This window comes from Leucopleurus acutus (genome assembly GCF_964270905.1).
Source record: "Leucopleurus acutus genome assembly, chromosome: 15".
Classification (NCBI taxonomy): Eukaryota; Metazoa; Chordata; class Mammalia; order Artiodactyla; family Delphinidae; genus Leucopleurus; species Leucopleurus acutus.
This window is the reverse complement of record NC_139157.1, coordinates 27,394,151-27,414,473: the sequence shown is the minus strand read 5'-3', so window position 1 is coordinate 27,414,473 and position 20,323 is coordinate 27,394,151. Positions and strand designations below refer to the sequence as shown.

The 20,323-nt window shown below is 40.1% G+C and overlaps 1 protein-coding gene across 2 annotated transcripts in view; it reads left to right on the top strand.

Annotated features, from left to right (window-relative positions):
- Positions 1-20,323, top strand: part of PDE7B (phosphodiesterase 7B) — a gene marked incomplete at its 5' end in the record, with an annotated part of 217,993 nt that overhangs the window by 62,682 nt on the left and 134,988 nt on the right. The window contains one exon of one of the 2 annotated variants that reach the window (XM_082855541.1): positions 8,514-8,751. The exons of the other annotated variant lie outside the window; for it this stretch is intronic. Within the exon in view, the coding sequence (XP_082711667.1) occupies positions 8,514-8,751 (238 nt within the window). Of the gene's footprint in view, positions 1-8,513; positions 8,752-20,323 lie in introns of those variants that run through there. 2 annotated transcript variants of the gene reach the window in all.

Below are 20,323 nucleotides of genomic sequence, written 5' to 3'. Positions count from 1 at the left end.
AGAGGAAAACAGGTTCTAAAATTACCTTAAAAATAACCATGATATATATTCATTTTTAATCCATTATCTTCCAGCTTTCCCTTTTTTTTTTTTTTAGTTACTCCTGTAGATGACAGGAAAATAAGTGTTCATCACTGTAGCAAAGCGCTTAGCCTTAGAAAGAACCAGGGAAAACAACGGGAAAAAAATACAGCAAACTGTGTTTCCAATTACCAGCAGATGCTTCCATTTATTCTAAGCGTTCTTATTCAGTTAACTGTACAAATTTTTAATCATATAAACCTGGTAGTGTTCGAGCCTTGTGCTCTGGATTTACTCGTCTTCCAGTTGATTTCACATGCCTTTTGCTTCTGGCATCACTTTCCCACGAATACCATGCCAGGAGCTGCATGAATTCCAGGTGATACATGGTAAAGAGCGCAGCCCATTGCAGAGTTTATTTATCTTTTGTGTTTTGTTTCGTATTTCGCCGAGGCTGTGAAATTACAGTACATCTCTCTGAGTCAGCAGCACCATGGGCCACTCGCTGGTTATAGTGCCATGAATGCCTACTTTCTTTTCTTCCGTCTTTGCTTTGTGGAATCATCTGGTCACCATTCTTTCATGCATGGAATATTACAGTGGGAAAGATTAGCAGGCTTCATGCAAAGACCGCTTCACATAGACTTTAATAAATCAAATGAAGGAGTAGGTCTTGGTGAGAATATCCCTGATGATGAAGATCAAAGACTCAGAGCCTTGCCTATATTTCAGTCATTCTGAAAATAGCAATAGTAGTAGCCCAACAAAATGCTGGAAAGACAGAGGGTTGGCAAAATTGGCCTAAGTAAATTTTGTTTGACATTTGGTGAGGAAAGACTTTCAAAAATTACCATTTGGTTTTGAAGTTGACTCCATTGTATATATTCTTCATCACAGTGGCCAATACTAGATGTTCAACCTTATCCTTAAAGTTAATTTCTAAGGGAAAGAAATTAATGAAACAAAATTCTAAAGCCAAGCAGTGGTTCATTATCATGAATGTCCCTGCACATATAGCCCTTGCTCTTATATTGCAGTCCTGGTTGCTTATTTCCAGTTGAGAGTACTTATCCTGAGCCACTATTGATTGTTTTCAAAAGTCTTAACACATCTGTGGACACCTAGAGGGGTGGGATAGGGAAGGTGGGAGGGAGACGCAAGAGGGAGGAGATATGGGGATATATGTATATGTATAGCTGATTCACTTTGTTATACAGCAGAAACTAACACACCATTGTAAAGCAATTATACTCCAATAAAGATGTTAAAAAAAAAAAGTCTTAACACATGTTCCCGTAAAGGTAGGCACTTTTGCTGCATTTTCTTTCATAAATAACTAACATGGAAGAGGCAGAAAATACCTGCCACGTAGTAATCCTCTAGCCTTGCTACTCAGAGTGTGGACCGCAGACTAGCAGCCTTGTCATCCCCAGAGAACTTCATGGAAATGCAGGGTCTCAGGTCCCCAGCCAGACCTGCCCAAACAGAATCTGCATTTTAATAGGATCTCCGGGTGATCTGTTTGCACACTAACATCTGAAAAGCATTGCTCAAAACAGCATCTGAGAGACACCTTTTGGCATAGATGTTTTATGTAATTCATAATCACCAGGAGGTAATAAGTGAAAGAAAGAGGGAAAAATAAATAATAATTTGAAGAGGCAGTAGGATTACACTTCATACACATATAGTTGAAACTTCCTTCTTCCAAATTGACTTTGAACTCCATAAACATAAACATAAATGAATGCCAAGGAGGGAAAATTGGTACTGTTAGAAGGTTTTATTCCTTACCATTTTCTCACTTTCCTTTTATGTTGTTTATACTAATAATATTTTTCTATCTTACTAGTTTATTTTGATTATATTAAGAGGGAAAAATCCTCACTCGGGCATTTCCCAGCAGGTCTTTGAAGATGTCTGGACAATCTCCCCTCCGGCCTCCTTGAGGTCTTCTCAGCCTGGGCTAATTCTTGAGAGCTTCCAGAATCCATGTATCTCACTTGCAAAATAAATGGTATAGACAATCTTATTTACAAAGTAGAAATAGAGACACAGACATAGAGAACAAAGGAGGAAGGGGGGGATAAATTGGGAGACTGGGATTGACATATATACACTACTGATACTATGTACAAAATACATAACTAATGAGAACCTACTGTATAGCTCAGGGAACTCTACTCAATGCTCTGTGGTGACCTAAATGGGAAGGAACTCCAAAAAGGAGGGGATATATGTATACATGTAGCTGATTCACTTTGCTGTACAGCAGAAACTAACACAATATTGTAAAGCAACTGTACTCCAATAAAAATTTTTTTAAAAACGGAGTAAAGCAGTAAAGTCAGACTGTTTTTAAGCCACTTTTGAAACACTGTATTTGGTTTTACATACTATACTACCTTGAAAAACACTTGTCAATTAAACGGAGATGAGCTAGGAGCTGTCAAAATTATTAAAATGTTTGAGGAATATAGACCCCAAGCAAAAAATTGGAGGCCCACATAACTTGTTTAGAGAAATGAGGCCGGGGGAGGCCTAAGACGCATGTTCACTACCACAGCACACGACACAAAGCTGTACAGCTCGTGAACATCAAACATACCCATTAGTCACTGTGGTCTGAAATTGAAATTCCCAATCAAGGGAATCGATACAGAACACTAAATAACCCATGATAAAGCAGGGTTGCAGGCTTACACCCTAGACAGGATTCATGGCCGTTATCACACCTCCAAAATGCAGTTACAGTGAACATTTATCCTACTGGGACCCTTCTTTTAACACATACTTTGTCCTTTATCTGTCTACTCTCATTCACGCGTCAATCGCTTTGCCCACCTTTCCTCACCTTTGTACCATTAAATCCCTCACTATCTCTCCTATGGGGCCACTCTCCAATACTCTCTCCAATACCCCTGTCTCTGATTTCCTCTACTCCTCCATCCTCATGGGGAACATGAATTTCCAAAGCGGTACCTAACTCAAGGATGGGGAGTTTGACTTGTCAGTTTTCTTATAGATCCCAGGAAAGTAGAGCCAAAGTTTGAGTTTAGATAAATTGTCAATTATGATTTCTTAGCTTAAAAGCAATCACTCAGAAATTTTACAGCACACTAGTGCTTACGAATCACTCACATTTTAATCTTATTTTACTCTCAGAAGATCCCCATGTGATAGATGAGGTCGTTACTGCTATCATACCCATTTATAAATAAATCTCTTACGTTTGAGGCAAAGCTCAGTGGTGAACTGAGACTGAAGTACAGTTTTTATAACCCTAAGAGAAGTAGTCTTGAAGGACTTCTTGGAGATTTCATCATTGTAGGTATTTTTTAAGAAGGTGACATGCCCTCAAACATGAAATTATGAAAAATGTACTCTACCACCACTTACAATCTTTGACAATCAGAAATATTTCTGAAATCCCAGGAAGGTTTCAGCCAGAGGATGCCATCATCACACAGCAAAGCATCAGGTGTTTAGTCCTGGAAAGAACAGCAGGGAGGAGGAGCCGGATGGAGAAAATCAAATCTTCCAGCCATTTTTTTTTTTTTTTTTTCCCCCGGCACGCGGGCCTCTCACTGTTGTGGCCTCTCCCGTTGCGGAGCACAGGCTCCGGACGCGCAGGCTCAGCGGCCATGGCTCACGGGCCCAGCCGCTCTGTGGCATGTGGGATCTTCCCGGACCGGGGCACGAACCCGTGTCCCCTGCATTGGCAGGTGGACTCTCAACCCCTGCGCCACCAGGGAAGCCCCTTCCAGCCATTTTGTTCTCAACTCTTGTGTTATTGGACTCATTTGTTGTGGGTTAACTGTCAGAGACAGTAAACAGCATTAGTTAGATATCTGAGAGCCAGGATAGAGATCTGATGCCAGCTCAAACCCTGATTTCCCTCTTTAAATGTCCAAAGAAAAGTAATAGAAGACCTAACCCACAGGGAAAATCAGAATCGAGGTGAGGGAGGCCAGACAGGTCCCAGTGCCTGAGAAAGGACCCAAGGGCTGGTACAAGAGGTTCTCTCCTCTGCTGTTGCTCTAGCTGTTAATACATATTTGCAGAGTGAATAAGGGAATAATTGGTTGTAGTTTAGAAACCTGTTGTGAAATCAAACTATGAATCTGTCAGCTCAGCCCCCTTCTACTTCCCCCCACCTCGCCTTTCCTCATCTTGCCCCACCACTCTCCTCCCTTTCCATGTGACAAGGGAAATATGTGCTGCCTTCTATGGTCGGTCTGTAGACCAAGTCCTTTTCCTTGCTTGCTGGCATGATTCCTTGAGATTAGTTAAGGCCACAGTTATTACATTTCTATTTCTCCTGAAGGACACTGTAAATTGTTTGAGCTTCTTCTACTTAGACTACATTAAACAAAATTGAAAGACCAGTTTTTCCTCCCTTGCTCGTTTTGAATTTCATTTGAATTGCATTTGTGAAACCTCGGGTGGTCATGTGTGTGTGTGTGTGTGTTTACACATCTGTATTTGAACTGATGGAGAGAAAAGGCCAGGACAAAATGAATAAACTCCCACAATAGTTTGAAATTTTTCTTTAAATATAGAAGCAGGATGAGGGTTAATAAGCATTTAAGGGCTTCCCTGGTGGCACAGTGGTTGAGAGTCCGCCTGCCGATGCAGGGGACACGGGTTCGTGCCCCGGTCCGGGAGGATCCCACGTGCCGCGGAGCGGCTGGGCCCGTGAGCCATGGCCGCTGGGCCTTCGCGCCTGGAGCCTGTGCTCCGCAACGGGAGAGGCCACAACAGTGAGAGGCCCACGTACCGCAAAAAAATAAGTATTTAAAATACTTGCAAAATATCTGAGTGAGAATACTTTAATTAATTAAAATGACGTTTTGTGAAAATCTATTGCTAGACTCAAAATAATCTAAAATTGAAATGAATGTGTATTTCTAAGTTTCCATTTTTAAAAAATGTACATTCTCTAAAATGATTAGAAATATTTAATATTGTTAATATTTTCTTTTAAAAATCATATATAATAAGGGCTTATCTGCCTAGCCATAAGTCCACAAGATTTTTACATAGCCCCCAGAACACTAGAAATTCTTCAAGATAATCCAGGTTCTATAACATTATGTCTTCAAATCTTTTTTCTTGGTCATATACTTCAGCATTGTGGTTATCAGTTCTTTCCTTTATAGCTGCAAACACACAGCAAAGTATTTTTGATAGAATTAGGTATCCATTGGAACAAGTGGTTTTGACTTTGTTAGTTCTCATTACATTTCCTTCACACAAGAAGAGGACTACGCTATTTCCCTCTTACCGGGATGTTAGGTTGACTCACAATGCCTGAAAAAAAATGCAATTATTTTGAAAGTCCATTTTAAATTTCCTATTTGTAGCACATTAGTTACAAATATTAAGACTTATAAGAATCTTACAAGTCACAGAGTCACATAGACCTCTTTGCTCCATGAGTCCTCAGGGCACAGAACTTCCCCATCAGCCCCTTCTCCCCATCCCTAGTATAATAATAGGTGAATGATGTTCACTGAGTAAGGGAAAAATCATAGGTTTACAGACATGCTCTTCTAAAGTAACTGTCTTTAAGACAAAAGAGATGCCAGCCTACAGAATGGAACAAAGCCACCTTTCAGAGAATTTGTGAGGGATAGCAATATTAGTCCAACAAGTGCTAGCATCTCATCGGTTTATCCCACTCTCTTGAACCTGCAGTTGAGCCAGAATTCTCCTGAGCCAAGCTTTCTCGCAAGATTTCCTGTACTTCCTGTTTCTATGTGAGCCAGAAATACCATGAGAATGACCTTCCTTGTGGTATTTCTGCACTTCTACCCTGGAGTGAAGATAATCCCATGTTGGGGAGAATTTTTGGTTTTAATCGTGCAATATTTTTAATTTTCAAATATCCAGATGAAGGAGATTCCTCTTTGAGAATGAAAATTTAAGATGGTATTTGCTTGGCCCTAATTCATTTCCACGAGGAAGTATTCATGTTCAGTGATTCAACGTTTTGCAACTTCTCTGAGATATTTTTACGAGGAAATATGTAAGACAATATAGAAAATACAGTGGAAACTCATATCCTTGGATTTTTTAAGAAAGCCATTCTTGAAGAAATATGTGCAATGAAGAGTTATATTCTTAATACATTAGCGTATGTGACATATTATACCATATACTTGTTTTCTTTGTTCTTAACCCCTTTGTTCTGAGGGTCAGGATATCCTGATGCAAAGTACTATTGCAAAATAACTGAACAAAAATAAAAATAGTCAAACACTTAGGAAACTCTTCGGTTGTTATGTCAAGGAAGTTTGTGACTGAGGAGTGAGTATAAGACATTATTCAGGAAATATGCTAATAGAGTACAACAGCCTACATGTGCTTATTAAATAAAAGTGTCTCAATTCTAGAGAGCCTGAATGCCTCCATTCTGATGGAAGGGTAAGATAAGAATTGGGAGGGCTGTCAAAAGTGGTGAAACTGTCAGACTGAGGCTTAAATCCCTTCATCCCTTATAAAGAGGGAAGTTTAAAAAGGCACATCTTTCTCATAAGTGGATCATTGATTATTCCCTAGTTGGGTTGTATGAATATCTGGTTGTTAATAGGAAGAGCTGTTTGATCGATATTTTAATCATGAAACTCACAAGAAGCAGGGTCTTTTATTGTTGTTTTTTATCCTTAAAGGATGTTGACCCTTCTTCGCCTATTAGGAAAGACAGTAGGTTTGCCAGTGTACTTTTCCATCCAGAAAAAAGAAAAGCCACTTAATTCAGCGTGGAAAACTAAACTCCTTAACCATGGGTTTAGAGGAATAATAATAACAACAACAACAAAATTACAGTAGCCTTTGCTAGTTTCAACTTTTAAAGTATGAGGTAAGGGCGATGAAAATAATACACACCCTACAATGGTCTTTCTCCTCTCCTCCAAGTCCCCTCTGCTCTCCCCTAAAGAAACATCAGATGATTGTGTGATAAAACAGCCCCAAAAAGAATGTAGAGCAGAAGCAACAGATTGTACATCAGCAAAATAAAATGCCAAGCAAAATAATGCACTTTGCAATACGGAGACATGAAAAGGAGAGAAAGATGGGATTGTTACAATGGCCTCCCCAAGAAAATAGGAGCTATTCACGTGAATGCACAAGTTCAAATTGTTCCTACAAACCCAATTTGCTGGCAAAAGTACCAAATATAATAGCATCCCACTTTTGTTTGTGTCCAGGGCTTTGCACCCTAGCTCCAGGGGCCATCCCTTTCTGTTGCACGGGTTCTGACTTCTCGGGTAAGTGTCTCCAGCTCTGAGCTTAGGATCCAAGACACATGGCCCGCGATCGTCCTCAACTGAACCACTGTCAGGTGGGGGGAGCAGTTTGTGGCCAAAATACTATGTCCACAGCGCTCTGTCTCTGGAAAGTGAACCTTCAACACTTTCTTTTCACTGTCATTTATGCCCCCAACAAATCTAGTTTAAAATTATTATTAAAGGAAATTACTAGTCCTTTGAAATGAGTTTTTAACCATGCCCAGCTATTTGTCCAGACTCTGCAACCGCACCGCACGTTTGCACGAGGACCTTGATGCTTCCCCAATTCACTTCTTTCACAGTTAGCTTTGGAATGTGATTCAATGTTATTTCCCTTCCAGCTGAAGGGCAGCTGAGGTTACAAAGGGATTTGACTAATAGGCCAAAACCCAGTTAAGTTTGCTGAAAAGCAAGTGACAGCGAAGGGGGAGGGGTGTGGAGGAGGGGAGTGTGTGAACCGTGGTGCCCAGGACCAACCCAAGAGCCTTCTGAAGAGCCCCAGTCCAGCGCACACTGTGGTGAGAGGGTAAGGTGGCCCCCAGCCAGACCTTCCGGAGAGAAGCAGCTGCGATGCCGAGCTTCCCCTGTTTTCTCCTTGATGCTTGCAGGGCTGGAGCCAGGGAAGCGTCTAGGTTTCCTGCACCACAGGGGTGACTCCTTACCTGACACCTTCAGGTAACTGGTCTCTGGAGGACCCCCTGGGAGGCTGGCAAAGGGGCGCCGCCCCACATCTTTGCCTGAAGTCCCTGAGGGCTAAACAAGCCACTTGACAAACTTTGACAAGCACCAAAAGAGACTCGAGAACAAATAAATCAGAAGAGAGAAAAAGCGAAGGCTAAAGCCTCCATGGCCTTTTTCCCCCCCCCCCCTGCTGTCGTTCCAGCTGTAGCCTGGGATTAATTAAGTGCTGCAAAGTCAGTGCCTGAGAGAGAAGGGGAAAAAAAATGCTTTCTCTCTCTGAGGCAGGAGGACAGGAACCGTTCTCACCAGTGAGAAACCTTGGGAAGTGAGTCGCTCTCATCGTCAGTGTTTGTGGAGGGACTGGAGGGACAGGGCTTTGCCAGGCTGGAGGAGGCTTGCCTTTCCGAAGCTGGAGAGGATTTTCCGGGGGTTCGCCTTCCCCTGCCTGGGAAGAATTTCCCCTCTGGTAGCAGCCGCAGCAGCAGCGCGACCTCCTCTTCTGGAGACCAGGGCAGAATGCCTGTGCTCGAGCGCTATTTCCACTCGGCAGAGCTGGGCAGAAGGTGGACGGCCCCAGAAGGTGTGCTGCCCTCCTCCCTGGGCAGCCGGCCGGTGTGCCAGCAGGGGCCGCTGCCCTGGGACTTGCCAGAGATGATCAGGATGGTAAAGCTGGTTTGGAAATCCAAAAGTGAGCTGCAGGCGACCAAACAGAGAGGCGTTCTGGAGAATGAAGATGCTCTCCACAGCTTTCCAGGTAAATCAGCTGTGGGAGGTGTGAAAGGTACCAGGGCCAAGTCTCATGACTTTCAGTCCCTTCCTTGGAGAGCCCACGAAATAAAAATGGGAAAAGGAAGGAAGACAAACTGCAGCATAGGGCCCCGAGGGCTGTGGTTAATAAACGTTTGCTCTATTATAGAAATGCATCTTAAAATTAAGAGCGATGTGGGAGTAGGAGCATGAACAGACAATCAAGAAACCTGGGATCTGGGCTTAGCTTGTCACTTGTTTGCCCTGTGGCTTAAACAAGTGAAATTTCCTAAGTTTCAGTCTCCATAGAGAGGGGATGAAATTGCGTGCTCTTTAAATTGGGTGTCTATCCTGCCTCTGCAATTTCTTATTGACAAGACAGTTACCTCCGAGAGAATATTCTTCTTGGGTTGCTTTTTTGTAATGCTTTATAGAAAGTAAAATATATTTTCTCATTTTAAACGGTGGAACTACAGCATGTATAAATCTTCCCAGGACTGAGTTTGGCCTGGTTGTTTTTTATGTCATGAGAAAGTTGATAAACTTCCTTGCCTCAGTTTTCCCTTTTGACAAATGACAATAATACAAATTTCTCCATTGATATCAGGAAAAATCAACTCACAGATTTGGAAGTGATGGTTCATAGGAGCTTTGTTATGTTATCAGAATGTGCTGTGTTTGGGACAGTTGAGGAGCACTTTGCTGTGTTTTTAACAGGGGGTACCACACCACAAACATACCTAGGATCCCTGTGGAGGATGGGACTCTGATAACTCCGTACACTAAGAATACAGGATGCACTCTTCCTTAGGGGAATATGTCGGTAGATATTTGGAAAGTGATGGTTTGCTTTAGAAGAACGAATGTGAGCATGTGTTTATGCATTTGAAGTTTTGGCTAGCCCTATGCATGGAATCCTGACATGCCATTGTTGGTGAGAGATGGGGGCCTAGATGGAAAAGCAATACCAAAAAGTACCTCTCTTTTTTTCTCGTGGAAAAACACTAGGAAATCAAAACTCGGCTAATCTTGTTCTTAATCATTTATGCAGAAACCTTTTTTAAGTTGCCTGATGATCTAAAATGAACATTATTAAAAAATAATGCTCTGGGCAAGAAAAAAAAGATTGGAAAGGAATTAAAAAAACAACAGTATTGGTCTCTAGTAAACAACGAATACTTAGGAAAGAGAAGGAAACCAATGAGACTGACGTTTATGTGGCATTTGGGAGATGGATGCCCAGGGAAATGGGTCCTGGTCAGAAAAAATGAGGTAATGCTAAAGCCATCCCATATTTCATGTGAGTGCAAGAAAAATGGAAAAACCCACCTGGGCAGAGAACTTAACTGTGACACTTCAACTTCTACTGCTCTGGTTTGTTTCAGTATATTAAATGATTAAAATGCATGTTTCAAATTACACTTTTGGTAAAACTACTTAATTTAACAGATGTTAGCATGTCTGTAGAGATATGTGTGTATTCTTCTTTATATTATATACTAGCAGGTGTCTAATTCCTGAATAAGCAATACTACAGAGAGAAAACAAAACCCCTATAACTTTTTGTCACTTAAAAGCTACATTTTTCTGGATGTTATGAAGTTGAGCTAACTGAGTCTTAATGTGCCCCTGGACCCCTGCCTCACCCTTTGTGGAATATATCTCAGCAGCCATGCTGCTTCCCAGGGAGACTGCCCCTGCTTTGTTGGTCCCTTCATCCTGCCTTCCAGGAGGCCAAGCTCTATTTCAACACCTCCCCACAAGCTATCTGTTTACCTTCTCTTCTTCCTTCCCTGCCTCCCCAGCCTCAAGGAGATGAGGGGCTCACACTTTCTGACATGGACATAAAGCCATTATCGTTCATATACGCAGCATGGGGCCATATGTTGAAACCCCAAAGGCAAGTTGCTTCACTTTCCAAATTGTCTGATTGTTCCTCTCATCTTGTTGCTGAGGCTGCATTTCCTCCTCACATCAAGTTTCTGTGCCATTCTCACCGTAACAGCGTGATGGTGAGGGTAGAATATTTCCAAAAGCCTGGAATCTTTCCACTTTTAGAAGGAGATGGTTTAAACTGTCTTCATTTTGAGTACAGGGGTTGAAGTAGAAAACACCAAGACACATGGTGGTCTCTCTCTCTTTCCCTCCCTCCCTCCCTCTCTTTCTGGAATCTGACCCTTGCCTCAGAATCCTCGAACAATTTATGCTTTGACGACATGGGACAGTTTACTGTTCATCAACATGCATCAGTTGGTGCCCTACCTCTGAGCCTTGCCTTATGCTTAGAATGTCTTTTTTTGGCTTGGGCCATTGAAAATTTTTATTCAAATACAAAGTCCAGCTCAGGCATCCCTTTCTCTGTAATGACTTTTCTGATCTCCATCCCCACCCCCAAATCTTCTCCCACAGTCATTTATTCCCTCTCCTTTACTCTCTTTGCCTGTAGGAACTTAACATCTTACACTTACAGCACACAAGTTTTTGCCATGCTAGTAACTAAAAACAGGAAAATTAAATACTATAACATTCTATGTATATTTCAACTGCTTGTGATAACAGATAAATGAGTTTACATTTCTAAAAACCATGAACTTGCAGAACTTCTGAAGAGAACCAACAGTCCAGAGAACTTTAGAGACGGATGTCACCGTTCTTAATAAGTTGAATTTAACTTTAAAAGTTCCAGCTTTTTTTTTCCTTAGTGAAGGGCATCATTATTTGTACTCATACTCCTTAGTCAAGACTGGAACTTTGTTTCTCATAAGGGAAATAGAAAAGTGTTCTGAGATTTTGCTTAGGTAATAAAGGGAGAGAGCAAAAGGATTTATGGAAAAATAAATGCATACATATGTATTCATGAGAGATGTTTAAGATGAAATATACTGAACTGTGAGTGATGGAAGACAGACAGGAACAGAGTCCCCTGAAGAGAGCAAGGACGAGCTAGGGAGGAGGAAGTGGGAACATCTTTGCTGGAGACTAAAGCGACTTTTAAAGCAATAGGTTGGAGGAGGGAATGGGGGATGATAGGAGGAAGAGAGGCTCTTCAAAGTCACACCTCCGGGTGCATGCTTCTAAGCGTGCCCCCAGGAGCTGGACATGGGCAGAGGCACTGTTTGCCCTGGAGAGGGACTCTGGAACGTATCGGCATGCCCAAAGTTGGAGTGTCAGCTCAGTTCATTACCCCTTACCCAAGTTAATTGTATTAATACTCACATCATTTTCCCTCTATGAAGCAAAGGATGGTCTAACTGTCTAGTTAACACAAACGAGGGGAATAATGAGCTAGAGACTAAACAACTTGTCCAGACCTTGACATTGTGTCAGAACCAGACCATCTCAGTCATCCAAGTCTAACCCACAGAACTGACATGATTGAGGCACAAGCTGGGTAATTTCAATTTAAACCAAGATATTGTTTTACTGATTACATGTAGCTGGACAAACACGGAGGCTGTGGATGCAATATAAGCCTTGGTCAAAGCAGAAAAATAATATTACCATGGAAAATAAGTCAAAGAATTGTGCTTCCTTTACATTTTTAAACTCATTCTGTGGGCTTTAGTTTTAGGTCCAAGTTTCCAGTGCTGAGAAGATTCCCAGGGGGAGATTATCCATCTATTACCAATAGAAAATAAGCTTCAAAGCATGGTGGTCAGAGCGTGCCCAGAAGTGGGGAGTGAGGAGAGGGAAGAAGGATGGGGAATAAATAAACGGTTTCTTAAATGCTCTGAGTGCAAATATTATTCTAATTGTGATTCTAGTCAGCAACCTAAGACTAGACATCCCCTAGCAGGACTTGGTCTTAGTTGAATAAATAATTTGACTTCAGAATTCAACCAAATACCTGCAAACTCTGCAGCTGTGGAACTTACCATTCATTTTGGTATCTCTGGTCTAAATTTTACATTATGTTTTACTTATTTATTAAGCTTGTTTCCATTTTAATAGCCTTTGGTTACAGAAATGCATAAAACACACACCTCCCTCAAAAGAAAAAAGCATTCATTTTCCCCACAGCCATTGTAACTTGTCCTGTCTTCAAGAAGAATAAAAATATCAGAAATTTGCTTTATACTGAACCCTAAAAATCAAACAGCTTCGGAAGGGAAAATCTCTGAAACAATTCACTGATTCCAGAACTATACAATTCAGATTGACAAAGAGGCTATTTTTAAATATCTCAAGTGTCAAGCATGATATAAATTAAATATGTTGAAGACTGAACACTTTTATTATTATAAATCAAGGAGCATTTATTAGACGTGTAGTGTATACCACGGACTGTGGTAGGCACCAAAGATTCAGGGAGCAGTCAAACTTAATAAGAAGAGAACAATTATGAATTTATGAATCAGAATTCTATCTAGAACTTCAGTGTGAAAACAAGCATTTGTTAGTTTCAACCTCTATGTCAACTGAAAGTACTGGCTATAAAAATTGGCCAGTAAAATTCAAAAACACTAGTAAAAACTTCAAGCGCACTTTCAAATACTCCTCAATATTAATGATTTCATTCAAAGCAGGACAAATTGCTTTGATCAAAGAATCAATTAGTCTTAACAGTAGATAACTTGACATTAATTCAAAGCATTTTTCTATGTTCTTGTAGACATTAGCCTCCACTCATCCTGTAGCTATACTAGATAATAACCATTGACAAGTCAATCCATTCTTTAAATGTGAATGCAAATTTGAGTGAAAACTGGGACACGTCATCACTCCTTGAACTAAACCTGTGCTTCACCAGACCTCCTAGTTTTCATAAATGGCATCACTCCTGCAGAAACCCAGATTCAAAACTGCTCCCTCGTACTTCCCAGTTCATGTGGATTACATAAACCTTCACTTGTTCATTTAAAAAAAAACAAAATCAAAAAACCGCTCCCACCGGTTCTCCAATTCATAGAATAGGTTAAGAGTGTCGTTGGCAGAGTTGAGATTTTTTTAATTTTAAGTCCTGCCTCTCTCTTATGGACTGTGTGAACTGTGCAAATTACTTCACCTCTCTGTGCCTCTGTTTCCCCTTCTTTTAAAAAACAGGGGAATAACAGCAGCACCTTTGCAAAAGGCGAGGATTAAGTGAGATAATACAAAACAGTGCCTAAAAAAGAGCCGACATCCTACCGCAGGCTCAGCAAGTGCTCACTAGCATAATTACTGATATCGCTGCTATTTCCTCAACAACTTACTCACATTCATTGCTTTCTTTCTATTCAGTTACATGGCCCTTAGCCAAACCTCATGTTGTTTGGTCCATTATCTTCCAATAGCCTCCAACTCCAGTACTCTCTCCACCCCTCTTCTTTCTCCTCCATCATTTAGATCAATAACGTCAAAAGAAAGATCCGAATCGATCTCCCCCCTCTTCAGAATCCTTCAATGATTTTTCCATTGTGTGTAGAGAAAATCCAAATTCTACCATCCTGCATTCAAAGCACTCCACACTCTGAAACTAGCTAACTTTTACCACCTGACTTGTCACTTATATTCCACCCGGATAGGACAGGCATCCCACAGCTTCCTACGTGCTTTCTGCTCATTGTTGCCAATGCCTAAAATTACTTCCCTCCATGTCCCCAACTTCTGCCATCTTTTAAGACCTCACTCACACGCCGTTCCCCACACAAAGCCCTTCTGAGATTACCGAGGAAGGGTGTGCCTTTCTCTTCTGAAGTCTTACAGAATTTTCTTTGTATTTATTTCACAGGCAAACCACTTTATTTTATTATAATTAATATACATTTTCTTCCTCCCCTCCTAGACTTTCAGCTTTTTGAGAATCTGGGGAACATTCTATTTTCTTTGTGTTCTCCCTATCATCTTTCACATGTCAGCCACTCAATACACTTTGATAAGTGAAAAAAAGAAAATTATCAGAAGGAATAAAATAGCTTTTGAGTTGCCATTAAATGCATGAATGAACATTCTTTTCTAGGCACGATTACTTAAGAAATATGAATTCTATTTCTTGCTTTTGATGGAGTCATTTTTAAACTTATATTCTGGCAGAAGATCAGTATTAGTCATTACGGCTTTTAAAGTAAAAGAAAAGAATACACAAGAGTGGATGTCAGAACCATTTAAAAGGTATAAAGTATGTGCAAAACTAATACGAGACAGTTCTCTCTTCATACAGAAGAGTTGTCATTTACTGATAATTACCAAATTTTAGAGTAATGCATGTAAATTATGCCTGCTTTTATATACTTTTAAAATAATTACTCTGTTCATAAATCTTGGAACATTTTACATCCACTAAAGTTTCAAAAGTTGCTTCTCTTACAGATAACAGTCTGTATATTCCTCAATGTAATTTCAAAAATAGAATGCGGAAGGTGTGTGTTTACCCGGTTCTACAAATGAGCTTTTGAGGGCATGGAGCTGAATAGAGGATGTTATTCCCATGTCCTCTGCTCTTTGCCTGGAAACAGCTTCTCTTTTCTTTTTTCTTATTTTTTTTAACAAGACTGGTTTCACTGAGCAGCAAAACATTGACTTTTGCATCTAATTTCTAAAAGGAAAACGTTAGAAGCTTTATTGTTAAAAGACCAAAAGCAACTCAAAGTGTGTGCCCTCTCCTGTTATCTGATATTTTCTCTCTTTAATTATCAGTCTACTTCATAATACATAGTAGTGCGTATCACCATATCAAAAATATGATAGGGAGCAAAGTTCAAAGTACTTGTGATTTAATACAATGCTCTAGCCTAGATGTACACACAATGCAGACCTTATTCTTTGTTTTTCTATTTATCTCTGTCTGCCTTTCCATGGATTTCTATTTAGAATTGACTTCCATCTCCAAAATGTTAAGAGATCACCCCAAGAGTTTGGATTTGTATCTGTGCACTTGTCTCAGATTTCCTCAAAATACAAAATTATCAGAGACCCTTCCTTCAGAGTACTTCTCCTCACCTAAAATATCCACATGGCATGCTATTTTATAGATTATAAAGCAAGGCCCTGTCCTGAACATTTTGTTATTCTTGGGCTCTCACACAGTGCTAAGGGAACACGACAGTCTGTATCATTAGTAACAAGATAAAACCTAAAAGTCAACCTTGTATGCAATTGGAAGGCATACTTGACAAAGGCAAAGCAGTGTTTAGCTGTGTATGGCCTTAAAAGGAGTCCAAGGGTCCAGGACTACTCCAGAAAAACAAAATCCCTAGAAAGAAAAGGACAGATTTTAAGAGAGATTGAGTAGGATGTGGTTGCACGTACCCGGTAGTAGAAATTGAAAGGTGAAGAATCCAGAAAATTGTAAAGTAAAATCGCGTGAGAGATATAATGGGAATGAATGTAAAACTTTAGTCAGGGTATTTTAAAAGAAAATTCAATAACCAAGGATAATAGGACATATAAGGTAATCATTAGAACTTTTCCCATTAAATCTCCAGATGTTCCTCGACCTCTGGAATTAAAGCCAAAGCACAAGATTCTCTTTCTTGCTTCCTTCTCCATCTCTTTCTTGGATGGCACAGAAATCTACAGACTTGATGAGCACTTAGGAAAACCCAAAGACATACTCATTTAGAGGATCGGTGACAAAAAATGTATTCAGAAAAGTAAATAGAACTTGCTGAAGAAAATGATTGAGAAAGAAAAGAGAAGGAGACAGGTGGGGCCAAGCATAGAGCACCAAGGAGAAGGAAGTGAGGTGAGGACACTGCGAAGAAAGTGGATCCAAGTGTAAGAAGAGGAATCAAAAACACATACAGAAATGAAGAGGAAACAGTCACTGTTAAAAACATCTGTCACAGGGATCTCAAATTCCCACACTCAAATGTACAATACATGTAGCCTGTTTCTTTTCTTCAACTAATCAAAGCTTCCTTGAACCCACCCTAATGAGGGGTAAGAAAATTTGAACTCGCTAGTTAACGAGGTGGTGGTCAGTCTCTTCTGGATTAAATGACTTCTTTTGGATAAATACTTTCCTTCCCCTTGCTCCTCTCCAAGGTACTATCTGGTGAATGTGTCTTGGGCTCCCGCACACTCAACTGAATGTTTCGACCACACGCAACATAAAGTGCCGGTCTGAGATGGGGAAGCATGTCCATCTGACCACTGGGCTCTGCCTTTGCTTCTCTTCCCACAATTCTTCAGGGTGTCAGGAGTAGATGGCCTTACTCTGTGCCATATCCTCTTTTCCAGAAAGAAGCCTCAATGTGGAAGGGACAAGAAACCGTATCCACAGCCTACCTCTCAATGTTCATGAGACCTGACAAATGACTGTAGAGAGTCTCTTTATCTTTCCACAAAGTCCAGTTATTAAGATCATTGTTCTGCTACAAACTCTCTCTCTCTCTCTCTCTCTCTCTCTCTCTCTCTCTCTCTCTCACACACACACACACACACACACACAAATGAAAACAAACAAACAAAAATGAAAACCCTTACTCTGAAGATGAAATTATGAATATTGACTCACTCTCCTTTCCTTCTTGCTATAGCATTCCTAATCATCCCTAATGGTTGCCTCTGGTGGGATGGATGGGGAAGATACACACAAGAGAGGGCAAAAGAAAAGTCACATGGATATATTTCCAAAAACATGCTCTCCGTTATCCACTGGTTGTGCTACCATGTGCTGAGCCCTGTACTTGAGTACTGCATGCTCAATATTATTTATTTTAGTTACATTCCCATGCATGTGCCGAACCCAATCATTCTCCGCTTTCTACTCCCTCTTTCTCGTTTTTCAAAAATATGCATGTGCATTTCAGTAACCATCTCAGGACTCTGACACTGAAAAGTTCAGGTGAATGATCGTAATGCACAAAGCAGGATGTGTACAAGTCACACCTTTATGATCAGGTTCCACATTGAAAGCTGAGGTTTTCTATCTAATGCAAATGAGGATTGTCATCATAATCATACAGTGCATTGTACTCTGGTCAGGTCTGCTACATTATCATCACTTAAATGTGCTAATTGGAAATTTCTAGAGTTCTTCTCCTTTCTCTGCACCTTGGCCCCTAGGGAGAAGATGGGGTGGGAGGCATGTACTGGTAGAAAGAGCAGTAGCCTTACATATGATAACAGGGATCAATTTTTTTTTCAAGTGTCATCATAGGAGCCATTATTGCCTCCTTCGTGGTAGCTGGTACACAGAAACCGCTGTCTCCTTCCCTATCCTCTCTGTCACTTACCTGAGGTTTAGGTACACCTATCTTTTTTGCCCTTGTTATCTCTCTTGAATATTAGTTGAGTTCTGCACTGTTTTTCTTGGATCAATCCCTAATTCTACAGTAGAACAAAAGAAAATATTTCCTTGTCAATTAAATTGGTATATAAAATCAAGAATTGTGAATTCACTGGACTTTATAAACTCTAAAGCAGATGATTTCTGCCCTCTCTCATCCTAAATGCCCTATTCTTTGATTTGGTGATAAATGCACCTAGAATGTGAATAGACAAAATTGGACTAAAACAAATTTTGCTTTGAAAATATTTTTGAAAATGTCTCCAACACTCCAAAAATAATTAGGAACATTCTAGGTCACAGAATAGAAAATGATGTTTTGATGTTACATACAAGTATTTAGCTTATTCTACTGTACAATAAGTATCAGTTGAATGGGTATTTATTCCCCATTTAGAAATGAAGAAATTGAGACCTATATTTACTGGTTGTTTATTCAAGATACTTAGAAAAGGAAGTAAATAATTCAAATTTCTAGGTTTATTCAATTATTCAATTGAATAATTATCTTTTGAGTGTCTACCCAGTGTGTAGCATTGTTAATGTACCAGGGAGGAAAGCAGAAGGAAGAGCGATTACAACCTGTTAGAACACACAGATCTATAAGTAACTTACTGATACCGAGGCAGAATGGCATATGTTTTAAGATACAGAAGAAATAATACTCTCTGGGAACACTGAAGAAAGATTAAGACTGCTTATTCAACTAAGATTTTTAGTGATTATCATGTGCCAGACACCGTTTTGGTTCCTTAAAAAAATAAAAATTCATGAACCAAGAAAGTTGAGGTAAATGGATGAATGAATGGTTGGACAGACAGACAGTCACAGATAGATAGATAGGGCAGGCTAGGTAGGTGACATATATTACACTGGAGGTAGCTACACAAAGTCTGTGCCAACACACAAGGGAGCGATTAATTCTGTCTATATTATGGATGGTAAAGAAGTTTTCAGAGAAGAGGTTATTTTGAGGTACCATTCAAAGTAAGTTATATTTCTCCAAATGAAGAAGAAATGGAGGACATTTCAGGAAAAAGAAATAGTAGGACCAAATGCAAGAAATTCTGGGCAATGCCAAGTCGTGAGATATGAAGTATATCAGGAAGACGGCTAGGGATGAGACTAGAAAGGCAAACTGGGGGACAGGTTACCAAGGGCTTCATCTGCCTTTCTAAGGAGTATTTCCTCCAGGCAGTGAGAAGCCTTCAAATAATTTAAGTGGGAAGTGATAAATTTTAGTTTCGAAAGGTCGCTCTAGCAACAGTGGCTGGTGGAGAGCTGGACTTGGGGTAAGGATACCAATGGATTTTTAGCCATCAGTTTGGTGTTCATTGACCATATTAGGTAGATAATTGAGAATTTTGAGACGATGAATATTTTTTCTTTAACTTACAAACCAACTTTCCCAAGTGCTATAGCATTTTACAGGAAATAATACACAAATCATCAAGCCAACACCCTGTACCACCTGATACCAGCCTGTCCTGAAGGATTTACATCCTTAATGTTCTTTCATCCAGACCTCCCATTCAAAGTCGTGCTTATCTTTCCCCCAAATTCAAAACCTGACACAATTTATCCTCACAATCTCGGAACAGCCTATCCCTCCTAATTTGTCAAGTCACGTTTCTCCCTGAATTCAGGTTGCCATTTTTTTTAAGCAAACTGTTCTTTCAAGAGAAAACGTATAAGAAAAACACAATTCTTATGTAGCTTATAATGTATTGAGTTAGGTAAAACTACTTCCTCAAATATAAACCAAGTGTGACAGCTAATCCTTGAGGACTGGATGTTAACTCATCCCTCTCTAGAGTGACCTACAAAGGCTTTGTGTGGACTGGTCATTACAACTATGTCTTTAAAATGGTTAAGATCTCAACAAGGTGTAACAAGGTGACTTTCTTGGTGAATTAACATGAATGTAGGTACAGAAGCAGAAAATCACAAGAAATGATGGAGAAATGGAGATTAGTCAAATTAACTTGGTCTGATGTTTGGCATAAAGAATACAGAAAAATAGAAAGACATGACATTAATAAGACCAGGTTGCCCCTGAACAAGAAATGTTAATTTTTGCAGAACCGTTGAAAACTGTTAAGTGGAAAGTAGAGAATTCTTTGCATTGTATAATAGAAAGTGCCTTTAAGATCTTCTAGTTAAACCACTGCATTTTCTTAAGTAAGAAAATTAAATGTACTTGGAGGTTATAACATGCTTGGAGACAATTCGAGATTCCTTGATGTACAGCCGTGCTGTTGACTCAGTCATGCTTTCTGCCGTGGTCTAAACTTTGAGTCTCCCAACTCCAAAAATGCCTCTCTACGTGATAATCTCTCTAATTCTAATTTTCTGTCCTTTTCACTGC